The sequence below is a fragment of the Balaenoptera musculus genome, chromosome X (assembly GCF_009873245.2).
Source record: "Balaenoptera musculus isolate JJ_BM4_2016_0621 chromosome X, mBalMus1.pri.v3, whole genome shotgun sequence".
NCBI lineage: Eukaryota > Metazoa > Chordata > Mammalia > Artiodactyla > Balaenopteridae > Balaenoptera > Balaenoptera musculus.
Genome location: NC_045806.1, coordinates 40850285 through 40869209, shown reverse-complemented (window position 1 = coordinate 40869209; position 18925 = coordinate 40850285). Strand labels below are relative to the sequence as shown.

General features: G+C 37.7%; 1 protein-coding gene and 1 pseudogene across 6 annotated transcripts in view; one reads left to right on the top strand and one right to left on the bottom strand.

The window, feature by feature from the left end:
• Positions 1 to 18925, bottom strand: part of JADE3 (jade family PHD finger 3) — a 162623-nt gene that overhangs the window by 124840 nt on the left and 18858 nt on the right. For 2 of the 6 annotated variants that reach the window (XM_036839628.1, XM_036839633.1), the window contains exon 3: positions 15871 to 15949. The exons of 2 other annotated variants lie outside the window; for them this stretch is intronic. In XM_036839628.1, coding sequence (XP_036695523.1) covers positions 15871 to 15886 — 16 coding nt within the window. In that variant the 5' untranslated portion in view covers positions 15887 to 15949. Of the gene's footprint in view, positions 1 to 685; positions 747 to 15870; positions 15950 to 18925 lie in introns of all 6 variants that reach the window. 2 more of the 6 variants (XM_036839629.1, XM_036839630.1) reach the window with 1 other exon arrangement.
• Positions 8167 to 9035, top strand: LOC118888520 (annotated as a pseudogene).

The window sequence follows — 18925 nt, the reverse complement described above, 5'->3', positions numbered from 1 at the left end:
CTGATGGTCCAGTGGTTAAGAATCTGCCTTCCAATGCAAGGGACTAGGGTTTGATTCCTGGCCACAGAACTAAGATCCCACATGCTGTGGGGCAACTAAGCCCCCGTGCCACAGCAGCTGAGCCCGTGTGGTCTAGAGCCCGTGCGCTGCAACGAAGAGCCCGCGTGCCTCAATGAAGAGCCCGTGTGCCGCAATGAAAGATCCCACGTGCCTCAACTAAGACCCGACGCAGCCAAATAAATAAATAAGTAAATAAATATTTAAAAAACTTCACTTACAGACACTGAAATTTTAATTTCATACAATTTTCACATGTCATCAAATATTATTCTTCTTTTGATTTTTCCAACCATTTAAAAACAGAAAAATCCATTTCTAGTTTATAGGCTGCACGAAAACAGGTAGTGGGACAGATTTAGTGGGCAGGCTATAGTGTACCAATCCCTGCTCGAACCAAGACTTGATGCCTCCCTGAAGGAATTTAAAATTTCAGACTTTCCCTGATTTTTAAAAAAAGTAGACATTTCAAACGAGCATCTCATCATAAACTTATGCTGAAGTTTCAGTTTAGGAGGAGGGACAAATTCTATAAGTGCATAGGAACATATTATAGCAGTGTAAACAGAACTTGAACACTAACTTATAGACCTGCAACTTACTAGGTGTGTAAAACTACAAAACTCACTCATTCTCTCCGGAGCTCAATTCTCTCCATTCTAGTCCATTTGCAACAATCTTCCACATCACTGAAAGGGAGCAGGAGTTACAACTATAATTTACTGATGTTAAATTCTGTCTGGGAGGCGGCCCCACCTCCTCGCCCAGAACGGAGCCCGCGTTTCCGCAGAGCTGGAACTCCCGGCTCGGGGTCTCTTCCCTCCGCCGTCACTGAAGTGCCCTGGAGCCCGAGGGGAGGGCGGCCTCACTAAGGCTGCCGGCTCTGGAGGAGCCCCGGCGGCCAAAGCCGCGACAGTCCTGGGGAACACCGGCCGGTTGTTCCAGCAAGTAACTTAAAGACAAAATGGAAAAACAATGAGGTTTGTGCCTGAGATCATGTTGATGTGAAACCAGGGATGGCCACCTTGTGCCAGTGAGCTGTCTGAGATGTCGTGGGAGTTGCCTCTAACCAGGACCTGATACCCAATGCCCTGACAACGCTGCCTTTTCAAAGCTTGAACCGCGGCTCTTCACTTGGCTCCGCAGGCCCAGGTCAACTTGAACACCTGGCAAGACATCGTGTGGATGAAAGGCTCTTGGTGCTCCAGCCAGGCATCAGGGCTGTGCCTCTGAGGTGGGAGAGCCAACTTCAGGACACTGGTCCACAAGAGACCTCCCAGCTCCACGTAATACCAAACGGTGAAAATCTCTCAGAGATCTCCATCTCAACATCAAGACCCAGCTTCACTCAACGACCAGCAAGCTACAGTGCTGGACACCCTATGCCAAACAACTAGCAAGACAGGAACACAGCCCCATCCATTAGCAGACAGGCTGCCTAAAATCATAATAAGGTCACAGACACCCCAAAATACACCACCAGACGTGGACGTGCCCACCAGAAAGACAAGATCCAACCTCATCCACCAGAACACAGGCACTAGTCCCCTCCACCAGGAAGCCTACACAACCCACTGAACCAACCTTAGCCACTGGGGACAGATACCAAAAACAACAGGAACTACGAACCTGCAGCCTGTGAAAAGGAGACCCCAAACACAGTAAGATAAGCAAAATGAGAAGACAGAAAAACAAACAGCAGGTGAAGGAGCAGGGTCAAAACACACCAGACCTAACAAATGAAGAGGAAATAGGCAGTCTACCTGAAAAAGAATTCAGAATAATGATAGTAAAGATGATCCAAAATCTTGGAAATAGAATAGACAAAATGCAAGAAACATTTAACAAGGACATAGAACTAAAGAGGAACCAAGCAACAATGAAAAACACAATAAATGAAATTAAAAATACTCTAGACGGGATCAATAGCAGAATAACTGAGGCAGAAGAACGGATAAGTGACCTGGAAGATAAAATACTGGAAATAACTACTGCAGAGCAGAATAAAGAAAAAAGAATGAAAAGAACTGAGGACAGTCTCAGAGACCTCTGGGACAACATTAAACGCACCAACATTCGAATTATAGGGGTCCCAGAAGAAGAAGAGAAAAAGAAAGGGACTGAGAAAATATTTGAAGAGATTATAGTTGAAAACTTCCCTACTATGGGAAAGGAAATAGTTAATCAAGTCCTGGAAGCACATAGAGTCCCATACAGGATAAATCCAAGGAGAAACACGCCAAGACACATATTAATCAAACTATCAAAAATTAAATACAAAGAAAACATATTAAAAGCAGCAAGGGAAAAACAACAAATAACACACAAGGGAATCCCCATAAGGTTAACAGCTGATCTTTCAGCAGAAACTCTGCAAGCCAGAAGGGAGTGGCAGGATATACTTAAAGTGATGAAGGAGAAAAACCTACAACCATGGTTACTCTACCCAGCAAGGATCTCATTCAGATTTGATGGAGAAATTAAAACCTTTACAGACAAGCAAAAGCTGAGAGAGTTCAGCACCACCAAACCAGCTTTACAACAAATGCTAAAGGAACTTCTCTAGGCAAGAAACACAAGAGAAGGAAAACAACTACAATAACAAACCCAAAACATTTAAGAAAATGGGAATAGGAACATACATATCGATAATTACCTTAAATGTAAATGGATGAAATGCTCCCACCAAAAGACACAGACTGGCTGAATGGATACAAAAACAAGACCCATATATATGCTGTCTACAAGAGACCCACCTCAGACCTACAGACACATACAGACTGAAAGTGAGGGGATGGAAAAAGATATTCCATGCAAATGGAAATCAAAAGAAAGCTGGAGTAGCAATTCTCATATCAGACAAAATAGACTTTAAAATAAAGACTATTACAAGAGACAAAGAAGGACACTATATAATGATCAAGGGATCGATCCAAGAGGAAGGTATAACAATTGTAAATATTTATGCACCCAACACAGGAGCACCTCAATACATAAGGCAAATACTAACAGCCATAAAAGGGGAAATCGACAGTAACACAATCATAGTAGGGGACTTTAACACCCCACTTTCACCAATGGACAGATCATCCAAAATGAAAATAAATAAGGAAACACAAGCTTTAAATGATACATTAAACAAGATGGACTTAATTGATATTTATAGGACATTCACCCCAAAACAACAGAATACACATTTTTCTCAAGTGCTCATGGAACATTCTCCAGGATAGATCATATCTTGGGTCACAAATCAAGCCTTGGTAAATTTAAGAAAATTGAAATCGTATCAAGTACCTTTTCCGACCACAACGCTATGAGACTAGATATCAATTACAGGAAAAGATCTGTAAAAAATACAAACACATGGAGGCTACACAATACACTACTTAATAACGAAGTGATCACTGAAGAAATCAAAGGGGAAATCAAAAAATACCTAGAAACAAATGACAATGGAGACACGACGACCCAAAACCTATGGGATGCAGCAAAAGCAGTTCTAAGAGGGAAGTTTATAGCAATACAAGCCTACCTCAAGAAACAGGAAACATCTCGAATAAACAACCTAACCTTGCACCTGAAGCAATTAGAGAAAGAAGAACAAAAAAACCCCAAAGCTAGCAGAAGGAAAGGAATCATAAAGATCAGATCAGAAATAAATGAAAAAGAAATGAAGGAGACAATAGCTAAGATCAATAAAACTAAAAGCTGGTTCTTTGAGAAGAGAAACAAAATTGATAAACCATTAGCCAGACTCATCAAGAGAAAAAGGGAGAAAACTCAAATCAATAGAATTAGAAATGAAAAAGGAGAAGTAACCACTGACACTGCAGAAATACAAACGATCATGAGAGATTACTACAAGCAACTCTATGCCAATAAAATGGACAACCTGGAAGAAATGGACAGATTCTTAGAAATGCACAACGTGCCGAGACTGAACCAGGAAGAAACAGAAAATATGAACAGACCAATCACAAGCACTGAAATTGAAACTCTGCTTAAAAATCTTCCAACAAACAAAAGCCCAGGACCAGATGGCTTCACAGGCGAATTCTATCAAACATTTAGAGAAGAGCTAACACCTATCCTTCTCAAACTCTTCCAAAATATTGCAGAGGGAGGAACACTCCCAAACTCATTCTATGAGGCCACCATCACCCTGATACCAAAACCAGACAAAGATGTCACAAAGAAAGAAAACTAAAGGCCAATATCACTGATGAACAGAGATGCAAAAATCCTCAACAAAATACTAGCAAACAGAATCCAACAGCACATTAAAAGGATCATACACCATGATCAAGTGGGGTTTATTCCAGGAACGCAAGGATTCTTCAATATACGCAAATCAATCAACGTGATACATCATATTAACAAATTGAAGGAGAAAAACCATATGATCATCTCAATAGATGCAGAGAAAGCTTTCGACAAAACTCAACACCCATTTATGATAAAAACCCTGCAGAAAGTAGGCACAGAGGGAACTTTCCTCAACATAATAAAGGCCATATATGACAAACCCACAGCCAACATTGTCCTCAGTGGTGAAAAACTGAAACCATTTCCACTAAGATCAGGAACAAGACAAGGATGCCCACTCTCACCACTATTATTCAACATAATTTTGGAAGTGTTAGCCACAGCAATCAGAGAAGACAAAGAAATAAAAGGAATCCAAATCGGAAAAGAAGAAGTAAAGCTGTCACTGTTTGCAGATGACATGATACTATACATAGAGAATCCTAAAGATGCTACCAGAAAACTACTAGAGCTAATCAATGAATTTGGTAAAGTAGCAGGATACAAAATTAATGCACAGAAATCTCTTGCATTTCTATACACTAATGATGAAAAATCTGAAAGTGAAATTAAGAAAACACTCCCGTTTACCATTGCAACAAAAAGAATAAAATATCTAGGAATAAACCTACCTAAGGAGACAAAAGACCTGTATGCAGAAAATTATAAGACACTGATGAAAGAAATTAAAGATGATACAAAAAGATGGAGAGATATACCATGTTCTTGGATTGGAAGAATCAACATTGTGAAAATTCTGTACTACCCAAAGCAATCTACAGATTCAATGCAATCTCTATCAAATTACCACTGGTATTTTTCACAGAACTAGAACAAGAAATTTCACAATTCGTATGGAAACACAAAAGACCCCGAATAGCCAAAGCAATCTTGGGAATGAAAAATGGAGCTGGAGGAATCAGGCTCCCTGACTTCAGACTATATTACAAAGCTACAGTAATCAAGACAGTTTGGTACTGGCACAAAAACAGAAATATAGATCAATGGAACAGGATAGAAAGCCCAGAGATAAACCCATGCACATATGGTCACCTTATCTTTGATAAAGGAGGCAAGCATATACAGTGGAGAAAAGACAGCCTCTTCAATAAGTGGTGCTGGGAAAATTGGACAGGTACATGTAAAAGTATGAAATTAGAACACTCCCTGACACCACACACAAAAATAAACTCAAAATGGATTGAAGACCTAAGTGTAAGGCCAGACACTATCAAACTCTTAGAGGAAAACATAGGCAGAACACTCTATGACACAAATCACAGCAAGATCCTTTCTGACCCACCTCCTAGAGAAACGGAAATAAAAACACAAATAAACAAATGGGACCTAATGAAACTTAAAAGCTTTTGCACAGCAAAGGAAACCATAACAAGATGAGAAGACAACCCTCAGAATGGGAGAAAATATTTGCAAATGACGCAACTGACAAAGGATTAATCTCCAAGATTTACAAGCAGCTCATGTAGCTCAATAACAAAAAAACAAACAACCCAATCCAAAAATGGGCAGAAGACCTAAATAGACATTTCTCCAAAGAAGATATACAGACTGCCAACAGACACATTAAAGAATGCTGAACCATTCTTAGTGGAAATCTAGTGGATCTTAGTGGAAATGGTTTCAGTTTTTCACCACAACATCATTAATCATTAGAGAAATGCAAATCAAAACTACAATGAGATATCATCTCACACCGGTCAGAATGGCCATCATCAAAAAATCTACAAGCAATAAATGCTGGAGAGGGTGTGGAGAAAAGGGAACCCTCTTGCACTGTTGGTGGGAATGTAAATGGATACAGCCACTATGGAGAACAGTATGGAGGTTCCTTAAAAAACTAAAAATAGAACTACCATACGACCCAGCAATCCCACTACTAGGCATATACCCTGAGAAAACCATAATTCAAAAAGAGTCATGTACCAAAATGTTCATTGCAGCTCTATTTACAATAGCCAGGACATGGAAGCAACCTAAGTGTCCATCATCGGATGAATGGATAAAGAAGATGTGGCACATATATACAATGGAATATTATCAGCCATAAAAAGAAATGAAATGGAGGTATTTGTAGTGAGGTGGATGGAGTTAGAGTCTGTCATACAGAGTGAAGTAAGTCAGAAAGAGAAAAACAAATACCATATGCTAACACATATATATGGAATCTAAGGGAAAATAAAGGTCATGAAGTACCTAGTGGCAAGACGGGAAAAGACACAGACCTACTAGAGAATGGACTTGAGGATATGCGGAGGGGGAGGGGTAAGATGTGACAGGGTGAGAGAGTGCATAGACATATATACACTACCAAATGTAAAATAGATAGCTAGTGGGAAGCAGCTGCATAGCACAGGGAGATCAGCTCGGTGCTTTGTGACCACCTAGAGGGGTGGGATAGGGAGGGTGGGAGGGAGGGATATGCAAGAGGGAAGAGATATGGGAACATATGTATATGTATAACTGATTCACTTTGTTATAAAGCAGAAACTAACACACCATTGTAAAGCAATTATACTCCAATAAAGATGTTTATAAAAAAAAAATTCTGTCTGGGATATACAGAAAATATTTCTATTTCTACTGTGTGCAGGTCCCTACAAAGCAAAGATACTTTCAAAAGAAGTTTTTTGTCATTATTATTCCAATCTCTTCTGGATCCAGAGCCTACTTATGAGACTTTGAATAGCCTGAGCAGTGAAAAACCCCAAACAGAATAAACCCAAAGAAACCCGTTTCCAGACATATCCAAATCAAACTGCTGAGCATAATACAAAGAAAAAAATCTTGAAAGCAGCCAGAGGAAAAATACATTACCTTATAGGGGTATAGCAATTCGAATTACAGTGGATTTCTTTTATCAGAAACCATGGAGGTCATAAGGAAATGGCACAACATGTTTGAAGTGTGGGGAAAAAAGAACTGTCAACACATAATTCTATATCCAGCAAAAATATCTTTCAGGAATGACAATTTATAGCCAGCAATCTGCTCTAAAAGAACTGCTAGAGGAAGTTCTTCAGCCAGTTGGGAAATTATAGCAGAAAGAAATTTAGCACATTAGGAATGAAGGAACAGCAATATAAATTGTAAATTTTGGGTAGATATAACAGACTGTTCTTCTCTTGAATTACTTAAAATATGTTTGGCAGCTGATAGCAAAAACAATAAGAATGTGTGAAGGGATTTTCAGTATGTGTAGATGTAATATATAAGACAACTATAACATAAAGGGGAGAGGGTAAAGGGACCTACAGGGTGTAAGGTTTCTGCATTACTCTTGAAGTGGTAAAGTATTGATTCTAAGTAGACTGTGCAAGGCTAAATATGTATATTACAATCCCTAGAGTAACCAAAAAAGATATGCAAAGAGATAAACTCAAAAATCACAGTAGATTAATTAAAATGGAGCACCAAAAAATGTTCAAATAACCCAAAAGGCAGGAAAGTGGAAAAGAGAGGAAATAATAACAGAGGTATAACACAAAGAAAAGAAATAATAAAATGGTAGGTTTAAACCAAGCATATCAATAACTACATTAAGTGGAATGGTCTAAACATACAATTAAAAGACAGAGACTGTCAGAACAGATTTAAAAAACATGATCCCACCACAAAGACTATAAGAAAATCATTTAAAATGTAATGATATAGGTAGATGAAAAGTAAAAGATGAAAAAAGATATGATGCAAATGCTGATCAAAAGAAAGAATTCAGAGCAAAGAAAATTACAAGGATAAAGTGGGGCTTTCAATCTGGCGGCAGCCATCAGGTGAGCCGAGATGGGCACTTGCTAGTACATCCAGGAGCTATGGAGGAAGAAGCAGTCCCACATAATTTGCTTTCTGCTCAGGGTGCACTGCTGGCAGTACCGCCAGCTCTCTGCACTGCAGAGGGCCCCTTGCCCCACCCAGCCTGACAAGGTACACAGGCTGGGCTACAAGGCCAAGCAAGGTTATGTCATATATCGGATTCGTGTGTGCTGTGGTGCCCGCAAATGCCCAGTTCCTAAGGGTGCCACCTACAGCAAGCCTCTCCATCATGGTGTCAACCAGCTCAAGTTTGCTCGAAGCCTTCATTCTGTTGCCAAGAAGTGAACTGGACGTCACTGTGGGGCCCTAAGGGTCCTGAATTCTTACTGGGTTGGTGAAGATTCTACTTACAAATTTTTTGAGGTTATCATCATTGATCCATTTCATAATGCTATCAGAAGAAACCCTGTCACCCAGTGGATCACCAAACCAGTCCACAAGCACAGGGAGATGTGGGGGCTGACATCTGCAGGCAGAAAGAGCCGCGGCCTTGGAAAGGGCCACAAGTCCCACCACACTATTGGTGGTTCTCGCCGTGCAGCTTGGAGAAGGCGCAATACTCTCCAGCTCCACCATTACCGCTAATATAAGCAATGCTTGTAAAATTCTTACCTAATAAACAATTTAGAACATTCATGTCCGCTTAAAGGTGTTTTTTAATTTGTCTGTTAAAACTAGTTGTCTCCAGATTATTTCATTGAATGCATTGTCAAATTATGAAAATTAAAGTGCAATAATGTTTGAAGACTTTAAGTGATGGTGTATCTTGTTTCTAATAAGGGAAATGCCTTTGTTTTTGCTTTATTAGGGAGTTGATATGTCCGTGTTTAAAATGCTGTTTGGTACAATAGGTGTAAAATAAATTCTGGAAAAGAGGAGTGCAGAAACTAGCCATGTAGATTTGTTGATGCATGTGATGAAACCTACAGCTTTACTGGGGTGATGCAATGCTCTGCTGGTTTACTCTAAAGTGGCTGTTTTATGGAGTTTGGCAAGGACAAACTTTTTAAATTGGATTTTCCTTGGAAATGTGAAGGAAGTCCTGATCCTTTATCATGATCATATGCAGAAGAACAATGAAAGTTGACTAGGGCCCACATTTTTAGACTTAATCTAATATTCCATTTATGTAACAGCTGCTTCCGAAAGGCAAAAAGTAAAGAAGTGTCACCATTTTTAAGAGAATTGAATAAACCTGTTGCAAGAGGGTTTTCTTACAAATGAAAACATCCTGGTTAACCTAAATTAAACTGCCTTGGCCTCCATGGTACCACTGATGTTCACATAAAAGATGGGAGCTACTGGTTTAATCCCAGGACTGGGATCTGTAGAACACTGAACTTCATGCAAAATAGTCATGGTATTTACACTGGTGTATACTGAAACTGATGGAAATTGAACATTAGGTAAATGAGAAGGGAGTTAATTAGCCCTAAGGTTTGTAAGCTAGTAATGCTAGGATTGGGAAATTGGTGTCCATCAGATACCTTTCAAGTGTGGGAGGATAGAAAAAGCTTGGATCAAAATTTTAAATGTTTTATCTGTAATATTAGTTTGTGACCATTATGAACTCTCTAAGCCACCACAGAGGGGAAAGCAGGGTTGGTTTTATTTAAAAGTAACACTGCTAAGTCTAATCAGTGTTATTTTGGGTCAAGCCACTTTATCCATTCCCATAAGGATACTGAGAAAAGTCATGTAGTTGGTGTCAATACAAGTTCAATTGGTTTTCAATTTTATGTGTTCTCTACAGTTATTTTTCTCATCCCTGCTCAAACGACCCTCAAGAGCCTCACCATTCCACAAACTTGCCAGGCCACCAGTTGTGGCTGGGCATACCACCACATTCTGCTTGCATCATGTCTTCTGTTTCCCAGGGTGGATTTGAGTGTATAGGAAATATGGAAGAGGAATTGCCCCAATCCTTTCCAATTCTTGGTTTGCTATCTTAACAGGTAGGTTAATTCTGAAATCTAATTGCTGGTTTTCTTGAACCAATTTTTCTCGTATTTTCTTCAAGGGTCTTGAAAGGTCCACTTAATGATTTCCAGAAAACATGTAGAAGGCTCGCCAAACGTTTTGAGACCCAAATTTCTTCCCACTCAAAAAAAAAAAATCTTAAACCATATAATTTCTTGTGTAGAGCTTGTTCAACTATACATAATAATAGAATAAATGTCTATTAAACTAAAAAGAAAGGATAAAGTGGGATATAAAGAGACATGTCATAATGCTAAAAGGGTTATTTAATTCACCCCAAAGACTTAACAATCCTAAATGTGTAAACACCTAACAACAGTGCTTCAAAATATGTGAAGCAAAAACTGTCAGATCTAAAATTAAAGTAGAAAAATCCACAATTACAGTTGGAGACTTCAACATTCCTCTCTAATTAATATATAGAACTAGCAGACAGAAAATCAGCAAGAATATGTAAGAACTGAACACTATTATCAACCAAGTGGAATTAGCTTATATGTACAGAACACTCTATCCAACAATTGCAGAATATATATTCTTTCAACAAGATAGATCACCTCCTGGGTCACAAAACAAACCTCAAATATAAAAGAGCTGAAATCATATAGAATATGTTCCTTGACCGTAAAGGAAATAAAATAGAAATCGACAACAGAGAGATAAGAGGAAAAGCTCCAAACACTTGGCTATTGGATATCATATATCTAAATAACCCATTAATCAAAGATAAACTTTTAAGGGAAATTAGAAAATATTTTTAATTAAAGAAAAATGAAAATACAACATAACTCAATTTGTGGGCTTAGAGGGAAACTCATAGCAGTAAATGATATTTTAGGGAAAAAAATCTCTCATATAAATACAGGTGACCCTTGAACAATCAGGGGTCAGGGGTGCCAAACCTCTGCACAGTCAAAAATCCATATCTAACTTATTGTCAGCCCTCCCTATCCGTGGTTCCTCCATAACCTCAGTTCCTCTGTATTGGCAGTTTAACATCTGTGGATTCAACCAACCATGTGGATAGTGTAGTACTGTAGTATTTACTATTGAAAATAATCCACATATAAGTGGTCCTGCACAGTTCATACCCCTGTTGTTCAAGGGTCAACTGTAATCTATGCTTCCCCCTTAGGAACCTAGAAAAAGAGCAAAATAAACCCAAAGCAAGCAGAAAAAGGAAATAAGATAAAGCAGAAATCAATGAAGCTGAAAACAGAAAAACAACAGAGAAAAATAAATGAAAACAAAAGCTGGTCCTTTGAAAAGATCAATAAAATTGATAAACCTCTAGCAAAACTGAGAAGGAAAAAAACGAGCAAATTACCAATATGAGGAATGAAAGAGGAGATTATCACTATAGACCCCGCAGACATAAAAAGATAATAAGGGGATACTACCATGAATAACTCTACACACATAAGTTAGACAACTTAAATGAAATGGACAGACTGCTCGAAAACCACAAACTACTAAAACTCATTGAAGATGAAACAGGTAACCTGAGTAATGACCCATCTATTAAGGAAATTAAATTCACAGCTAAAAATCTTTTTTAAAAGAAATGCCCAGGCCCAGATGGTTTCACTGGCAAATTCCAACAAACATTTAAAGAAAAGATAACACCATTTTATAGGCAAGGGGTTATGGCACAGGGACTACAGTCAGACTTCCTGAATTTTAATCTCTGCTCAGCCACTTACCAATTCTGTGCTCTTGGGAAACTGTTAACATTTCCATGCTTCAGAATGTTTCATTATTGGTTCAAAAGGGGAAAATAATAGTACTGTACTTATAGGATTGATATGAGTATTGAATAAATTATTAAATATAAAGTAAAAAAATAAAAATAAAAAAAAGAAAAGATAATACCAATTCTGCAAGATCTCGTCCAGAAAAGAGGAGAGGATAGAATCTTTTCCAACTCATTTTATGAAGCCCTGACACCAAACCCAGACAAACATAATACGAAAAAGAAAACTATAGACCAATATCCCTCATGAATATAAAAGCAAATACCCTCAACAAAATATTAGCAAATCTTACAGCAATATATAAGACCCTACAACCAAGTGGGGTTTCCCCCAGGAATGAAAAGCAGGTTCAATATTTGAAAATCAATCAGTGTAATCAACATATTAAGTCTAAAAAAGAAAAACCAAATGATAATATCAGTTGATGAGGACAAAACCATTTGTCAAAATTCAAAATGCATTCATAATAGAAACTCTCAGCATACTAGGAATAGAAGGGAACTTCCTCAACTTGATAAAGAACTTAAAGGTGAAATAAGAAAAAGCTGTGTTCTCTCATCACTTCTATTAAACATCATACTAGAAGTCTTAGCCTGTGCAAAAAGGGACAAAATATATATAAAAGGTATACAGATTGAAAGAAAGAAATGAAAGTATCCCTACTCCTAAACAGCATGATTGTTTGCTTAGAATATATCAGAGAAATCTATTTTTTTAAGTCCTATAACTAACAGCTTAGCAAGGAAGCAGAATATAAGGTCAATACAAAAATCAATCATATTTCTATATGGTGGCAATAAACAACTAGAAACTGAATCTTTAAAAAAATATATCATTTACAACAGCTCCAAAGAAATGAAACATTCAGGTATATATCTAACAAAACATGTACAGGATCTCTATGCTGAACACTACAAAACATAGATGCTTCCATGAAAAAATCAAAGAAAATCTAAAGAAATGGAGAAATATACTATATTCATGTGGTGGAAGATTCAGCATATTAAAGATGTCATTTCTCCCCAAAGTCATCAGATTCATCATTAGATTTAACCTAATTCAAACAAAAATGCCAGTAGGATTTTTTGTAAATATAGACAAGATGAGTCTAAAATTTATAAAGAACAGCAAAAGATCTAGAATAGCTAAAACAAATTTTAAAAAGAAGAATAAAGTTGGAGAAACACACTGATTTTAAGGCATAATATAAAGCTACAGTAATCAAGACAGTGGTATTGATGAAGTGATAAAAACAGAACAATGGAACAAAAGAGAGAGTTAAGATACTGACCTACATAAATATAGGCAACTGATTTTTGAAACAGGTGCAAAAGCAATTTAAAGGAGGAAGGATAGTCTTTTGAACGAACGGTGTGGGAACAATTAGACATCCATATGTAAAAAACAGATCTCCACCTAAACTTCACATCATGTACAAAGATTAACTTGATAGAGGCACATATCTAAATGTAAAATATATAACTAGAAAACTTTTAGAAGAAAACATAGGAGAAAATCTTCATGATCTAGGGTTAATATAAGAGTTCTTAGACATGAGTCCTTTTAAAAAATGATAAACTGAACTTCATCAAAATTAAAATCTTGCTTGGTGAATGACACCATTAAGAGAATAAAAAACCAAGCCACAGATGTAGAGAAAATATCTACTGATAAATCACATAACCAACAAAGGATTTTTATTCAGAATATTTAAAAAAAAACGGAAAAACTCTCGGACTTCCCCGGCAGTCCAGTGGTTAAGCCTCCGTGCTTCCAATGCAGGGGTTGTGGGTTCAATCCCTGGTCGGGGAACTAAGATCCCACATGCTGCACAGTGCAGCCAAACAAAACAAAACAAAGCAAAACAAAAAACAAAACTCTCAAAACACCACAGCAAGAAAACTACCAAATTTAAATTAAAGCAAAATACTTGAACAAATACTCCTCTCAACAAATACTTGAGTAAAATACTCCTCTGATGGGCTCAGTAAAAGTCATGAATTTTAACTTAGTTTGGCTAATTGTAAGGGTAAGAGCAACACTACTTCCAGCTCCCTACATCCCAAGGCAGAAGCTGGCCCAAACGGATTATTTTTTCAAAAACATTTTATTGTGAAATATTACAGAATTTTGTTTTAATAATCACCAGGGGAAAAGTAGGTTGAAAAAATTACTCCTACTCCTGTTCTATATCCTCAACCCACTTCACCCCCTCCTCCTTGGTGTTTTAGAATTTTGGTTCAGACTTCCTATGCAGAGGATTCCCTACGCTGCATGGAAACTTGGCACTTTGGTCTTTGTATGAATGGGCACCATATTTCGATTATTTCTGAGTTTGGGTGTTTATTGGAAGATATTTGTTTCATACCTCTTTCAATAAAGTTGTCAAGCTGATTCAGAATATTTATAAATACCAGTTTGTTTGTGAACCACGTTTTAACCCACCCTTCCTGTTTCTCAGGATGTTTCAAATCTGTATGCATTTAATACTCAGTGGTGTTGTAGATCATTAAATTTTATTAATGTGAAAGAGATCCATTCTTTTGCTTGACTCCATTTTAAATCTTTTGGGTGCTGACAGGGCAGATTGCAACCCTCCATTTGGGCTCTATTCTCCATTTTCATCCTGGACAACTGCAAACCAATGATTGATACTGAGTACTAGTTGAGCCTGCTTGGGGAAGGGGGTGAGGGTAGTCAGGGCTGAGCAGTGTCTAGTGCCTGGAACTCACTGAGCATTTGCTGAATTTGTTAATTTGATTATACTATTCAGTAGTGTGAAAAGGCAAGTGTTAAAATAAAACCTGTTAGGGAAAAGGAGGCTCTATCACAACAAGCTGCAGTATATTTTGCCAAAGCTATTAGATTTTTGAGGCAGCTGGTAGTTTATCAATTTTTATTGCTCCAATATAGTTATTTTATGGCTATTACTAGCAAAAGCGGATTATAGGAATAGTGTTTGACAGGAAAGAAGGGCCCAGTGTGAGTCTATTTGTTCTGGATCTCTAAAACAAAGGTTCTTAATGTCATCCTCTCGGTTTATAGATAGAACAGTAACATGATAGGAAAGACATCAGTTTCTCATTTTGTGAGAGTAGTTCCAGAAAGTCTTTCTGCAGTTTTCTTGAGCACCTGCAGAGGTATCCAGTTTTTTTCCTGAGAAGACCTCTTCAGGTACCAGCATGATCACAAAGGTATTTCAAGGTGCTCTTACAGCATTAAAACCAGCAGTCAGTAGTAGATATCAGGGACTTTGTAAAGGATGGGGCATGGTCCACAGACAATGTTGTAGGATGTTCAGGGTATAATATAATATACATAATTACAATATAATTTTCAAAATTAAGAACATGACTCACATACAAATACAGAATGAACACATGTCAAAGACTAATTTATTAGTGAGGGACCCAGCATTATGTAAGGCTGATTCAAAGAATATTTGAGAGATTCAGTATATACAGATACTGAAAGTAAAAATGCTAGAATAAGATAGCTAAATTAGATAGAAAAGTGGTTAATGCACTATAGGACAGTTAATCCATAGTCTTTGGGATTATTTCTTCTGCCAAACAGAAATTTTTTTCATCTCTACCAGACAAAAATCTTTAAGTTAACATGTCACTTCAAAAAGTCTGGACCCTAATCATTAGTGAATAATAAGCCAAACAAAGATGTAATCCCCTAGAGAACTAAATAATCCTTGGGTGGGCCCCTCAGTCAATGCTCCAGAATGACAACGAAAGGACATTTGGTCGTCCTTTTGTATTATTTTTTAAGTTTTAAAATAATTTCTATTAGCAGAGGGTTAATAGTTTTATACCTGAGTTTAAGTCTTTGGAAGTAAAATTAAGGTTCTAGGGGGCCCACCTTTGGAATAGTGTAGTAGCGCTTCTATATTTTACTTTACACATGTGTTTCAAAATAGTCATTTATTTACCTTTCAAAGCAATCATAGGATCTTAGAAGTCATCTGAGATCCAGTCATCTCCTAGGGCAGGAATGCTTTCTTTAGCAGTCTTGACAGGTAATCATGAAGCATTTGTGCGCAAGAAGGAAGGAAACTAACATTACTGAGTGCCTATTATGTACAAATTTATTTTCAACGGGCCAAATTTCTTTTCTCACAGTAATACGTTACCTATACATTTAGCCGCATTTATCAAATAAATAGATCTCTTTGGCATAATTGCTTTGAATTATACCTTAATTTAAAAATTTATACACAGTATAATTTACCCTTTTTAATGTACAGTTCAAGTTCTGACAAATACCTATGGTTGTAATTACCACCAAAAACAAGATACAGAACAGTTCCAAGCATAATTTCCTTTTAAATGTCAATTAATCAACAAGCATTTATTGACTACTGACGTGTCCAGTAGTTACTGGTCAGTCTTTGCAGATAGCAGGAGAGTGTGAAAAGGCAGGAGAAGTAAAAGATATGATGCCTCTCTCCAAAGAACTTCCACAGTCTAAACTGAAGGGCACAGTTGCACACACACAAACCAAGCACAAATAAGCAATCTACTAGGTAATAATCTGCATGACATGTGGGTTCTGGTATTGATACTGCCATCATGTGACCTTGAATAAGCCATTTATTATTATTTCTTTTTTTTTTTTTTTAAAGTATTGTCCCCACCCCAGATCTACAGAGTCAGAGACTCTGAGGGTGAAGCCCAATAATCTTGGTGGGTTTTTTTGTTTTTTTTTAAATTAATAGCTACTCTATTTATTTATTTATTTATTTTTAGCTGTGTTGGGTCTTCGGTTCGTGCGAGGGCTTTCTCTAGTTGCGGCAAGCGGGGGCCACTCTTCATCGCGGTGCGCGGGCCTCTCACTATCGCGGCCTCTCTTGTTGCGGAGCACAGGCTCCAGACGCGCAGGCTCAGTAGTTGTGGCTCATGGGCCTAGTTGCTCCGTGGCATGTGGGATCTTCCCAGACCAGGGCTCGAACCCGTGTCCCCTGCATTGGCAGGCAGATTCTCAACCACTGCGCCACCAGGGAAGCCCCACATGACTCTTTTTGAATTATGGTTTTCTCAGGGTATATGCCCAGTAGTGGGACTGCTGGGTCATATGGTAGTTCTATTTTTAGTTTTTTAAGGAACCTTCATACTGTTCTCCAGTTGATACAGATAGTGGCTGTATCAATTTACATTCCCACCAACAGTGCAAGAGGGTTCCCTTTTCTCCACACCCTCTCCAGCATTTATTGTTTCTAGATTTTTTGATGATGGCCATTCTGACTGGTGTGAGATGATATCTCATTGCAGTTTTGATTTGCATTTCTTTAATGATTAATGATGTTAAGCATTCTTTCATGTGTTTGTTGGCAATCTGTATATCTTCTTTGGAGAAATGTCTACTTAGGTGTTCTGCCCATTTTTGGATTGGGTTGTTTGTTTTTTTGATATTGAGCTGCATGAGCTGCTTGTAAATTTTGGAGATTAATCCTTTGTCAGTTGCTTCATTTGCAAATATTTTCTCCCATTCTGAGGGTTGTCTTCTCATCTTGTTATGGTTTCCTTTGCTGTGCAAAAGCTTTGAAGTTTCATTAGGTCCCATTTGTTTATTTTTGTTTTTATTTCCATTTCTCTAGGAGGTGGGTCAGAAAGGATCTTGCTGTGATTTGTGTCATAGAGTGTTCTGCCTATGTTTTCCTCTAAGAGTTTGACAGTGTTTGGCCCTACATTTAGGTCTTTAATCCATTTTGAGTTTATTTTTGTGTATGGTGTTAGGGAGTGTTCTAATTTCATTCTTTTACATGTAGCTGTCCAGTTTTCCCAGCACCACTTATTGAAGAGGTGGGCTTTTCTCCACTGTATATTCTTGCCTCCTTTATCGAAGATAAGGTGACCATATGTGCATGGGTTTACCTCTGGACTTTCTATCCTGTTCCATTGATCTATATTTCTGTTTTTGTGCCAGTACCATACTGTCTTGATTACTGTGGCTTTGTAGTATAGTCTGAAGTCAGGGAGCCTGATTCCTCCAGCTCCGTTTTTCTTTCTCAAGATTGCTTTGGCTATTCGGGGTCTTTTGTGTTTCCACACAAATTCTGAAATTTTTTGTTCTAGTTCTGTGAAAAATGCCAGTGGTAGTTTGATAGGGATTGCACTGAATCTGTAGATTGCTTTGGGTAGTAGAGTCATTTTCACAATGTTGATTCTTCCAATCCAAGAACATGGTATATCTCTCCATCTATTTGTATCATCTTTAATTTCTTTCATCAGTGTCTTATAATTTTCTGCATACAGGTCTTGTGGCTCCTTAGGTAGGTTTATTCCTAGATAATTTATTCTTTTTGTTGCAATGGTAAATGGGAGTGTTTTCTTAATTTCACTTTCAGATTTTTCAACATTAGTGTATAGGAATGCAAGAGATCTGTGCATTAATTTTGTATCCTGCTGCTTTACCAAATTCATTGATTAGCTCCAGTAGTTTTCTGGTAGCATCTTTAGGATTCTCTATGTATAGTATCATGTCATCTACAAACAGTGACAGCTTTACTTCTTCTTTTCCGATTTGGATTCCTTTTATTTCTTTGTCTTCTCTGATTGCTGTGGCTAAAACTTCCAAAACTATGTTGAATAATAGTGGTGAGAGTGGGCAAACTTGTCTTGTTCCTGATCTTAGTGGAAATGGTCTCAGTTTTTCACCACTGAAGACGATGTTGGCTGTGGGTTTGTCATAAATGGCCTTTATTATGTTGAGGCAAGTTCCCTCTATGTCTACTTTCTGGAGGGTTTTTATCATAAATGGGTGTTGAATTTTGTCAAAAGCTTTCTCTGCATCTATTGAGATGATCATATGATTTTTCTCCTTCAATTTGTTAATATGGTGTATCACATTGATTGATTTGCGTATATTGAAGAATCCTTGCATTCCTGGGATAAACCCCACTTGATGATGATGTATGATCCTTTTAATGTGCTGTTGGATTCTGTTTGCTAGTATTTTGTTCAGGATTTTTGCATCTATGGTCATCA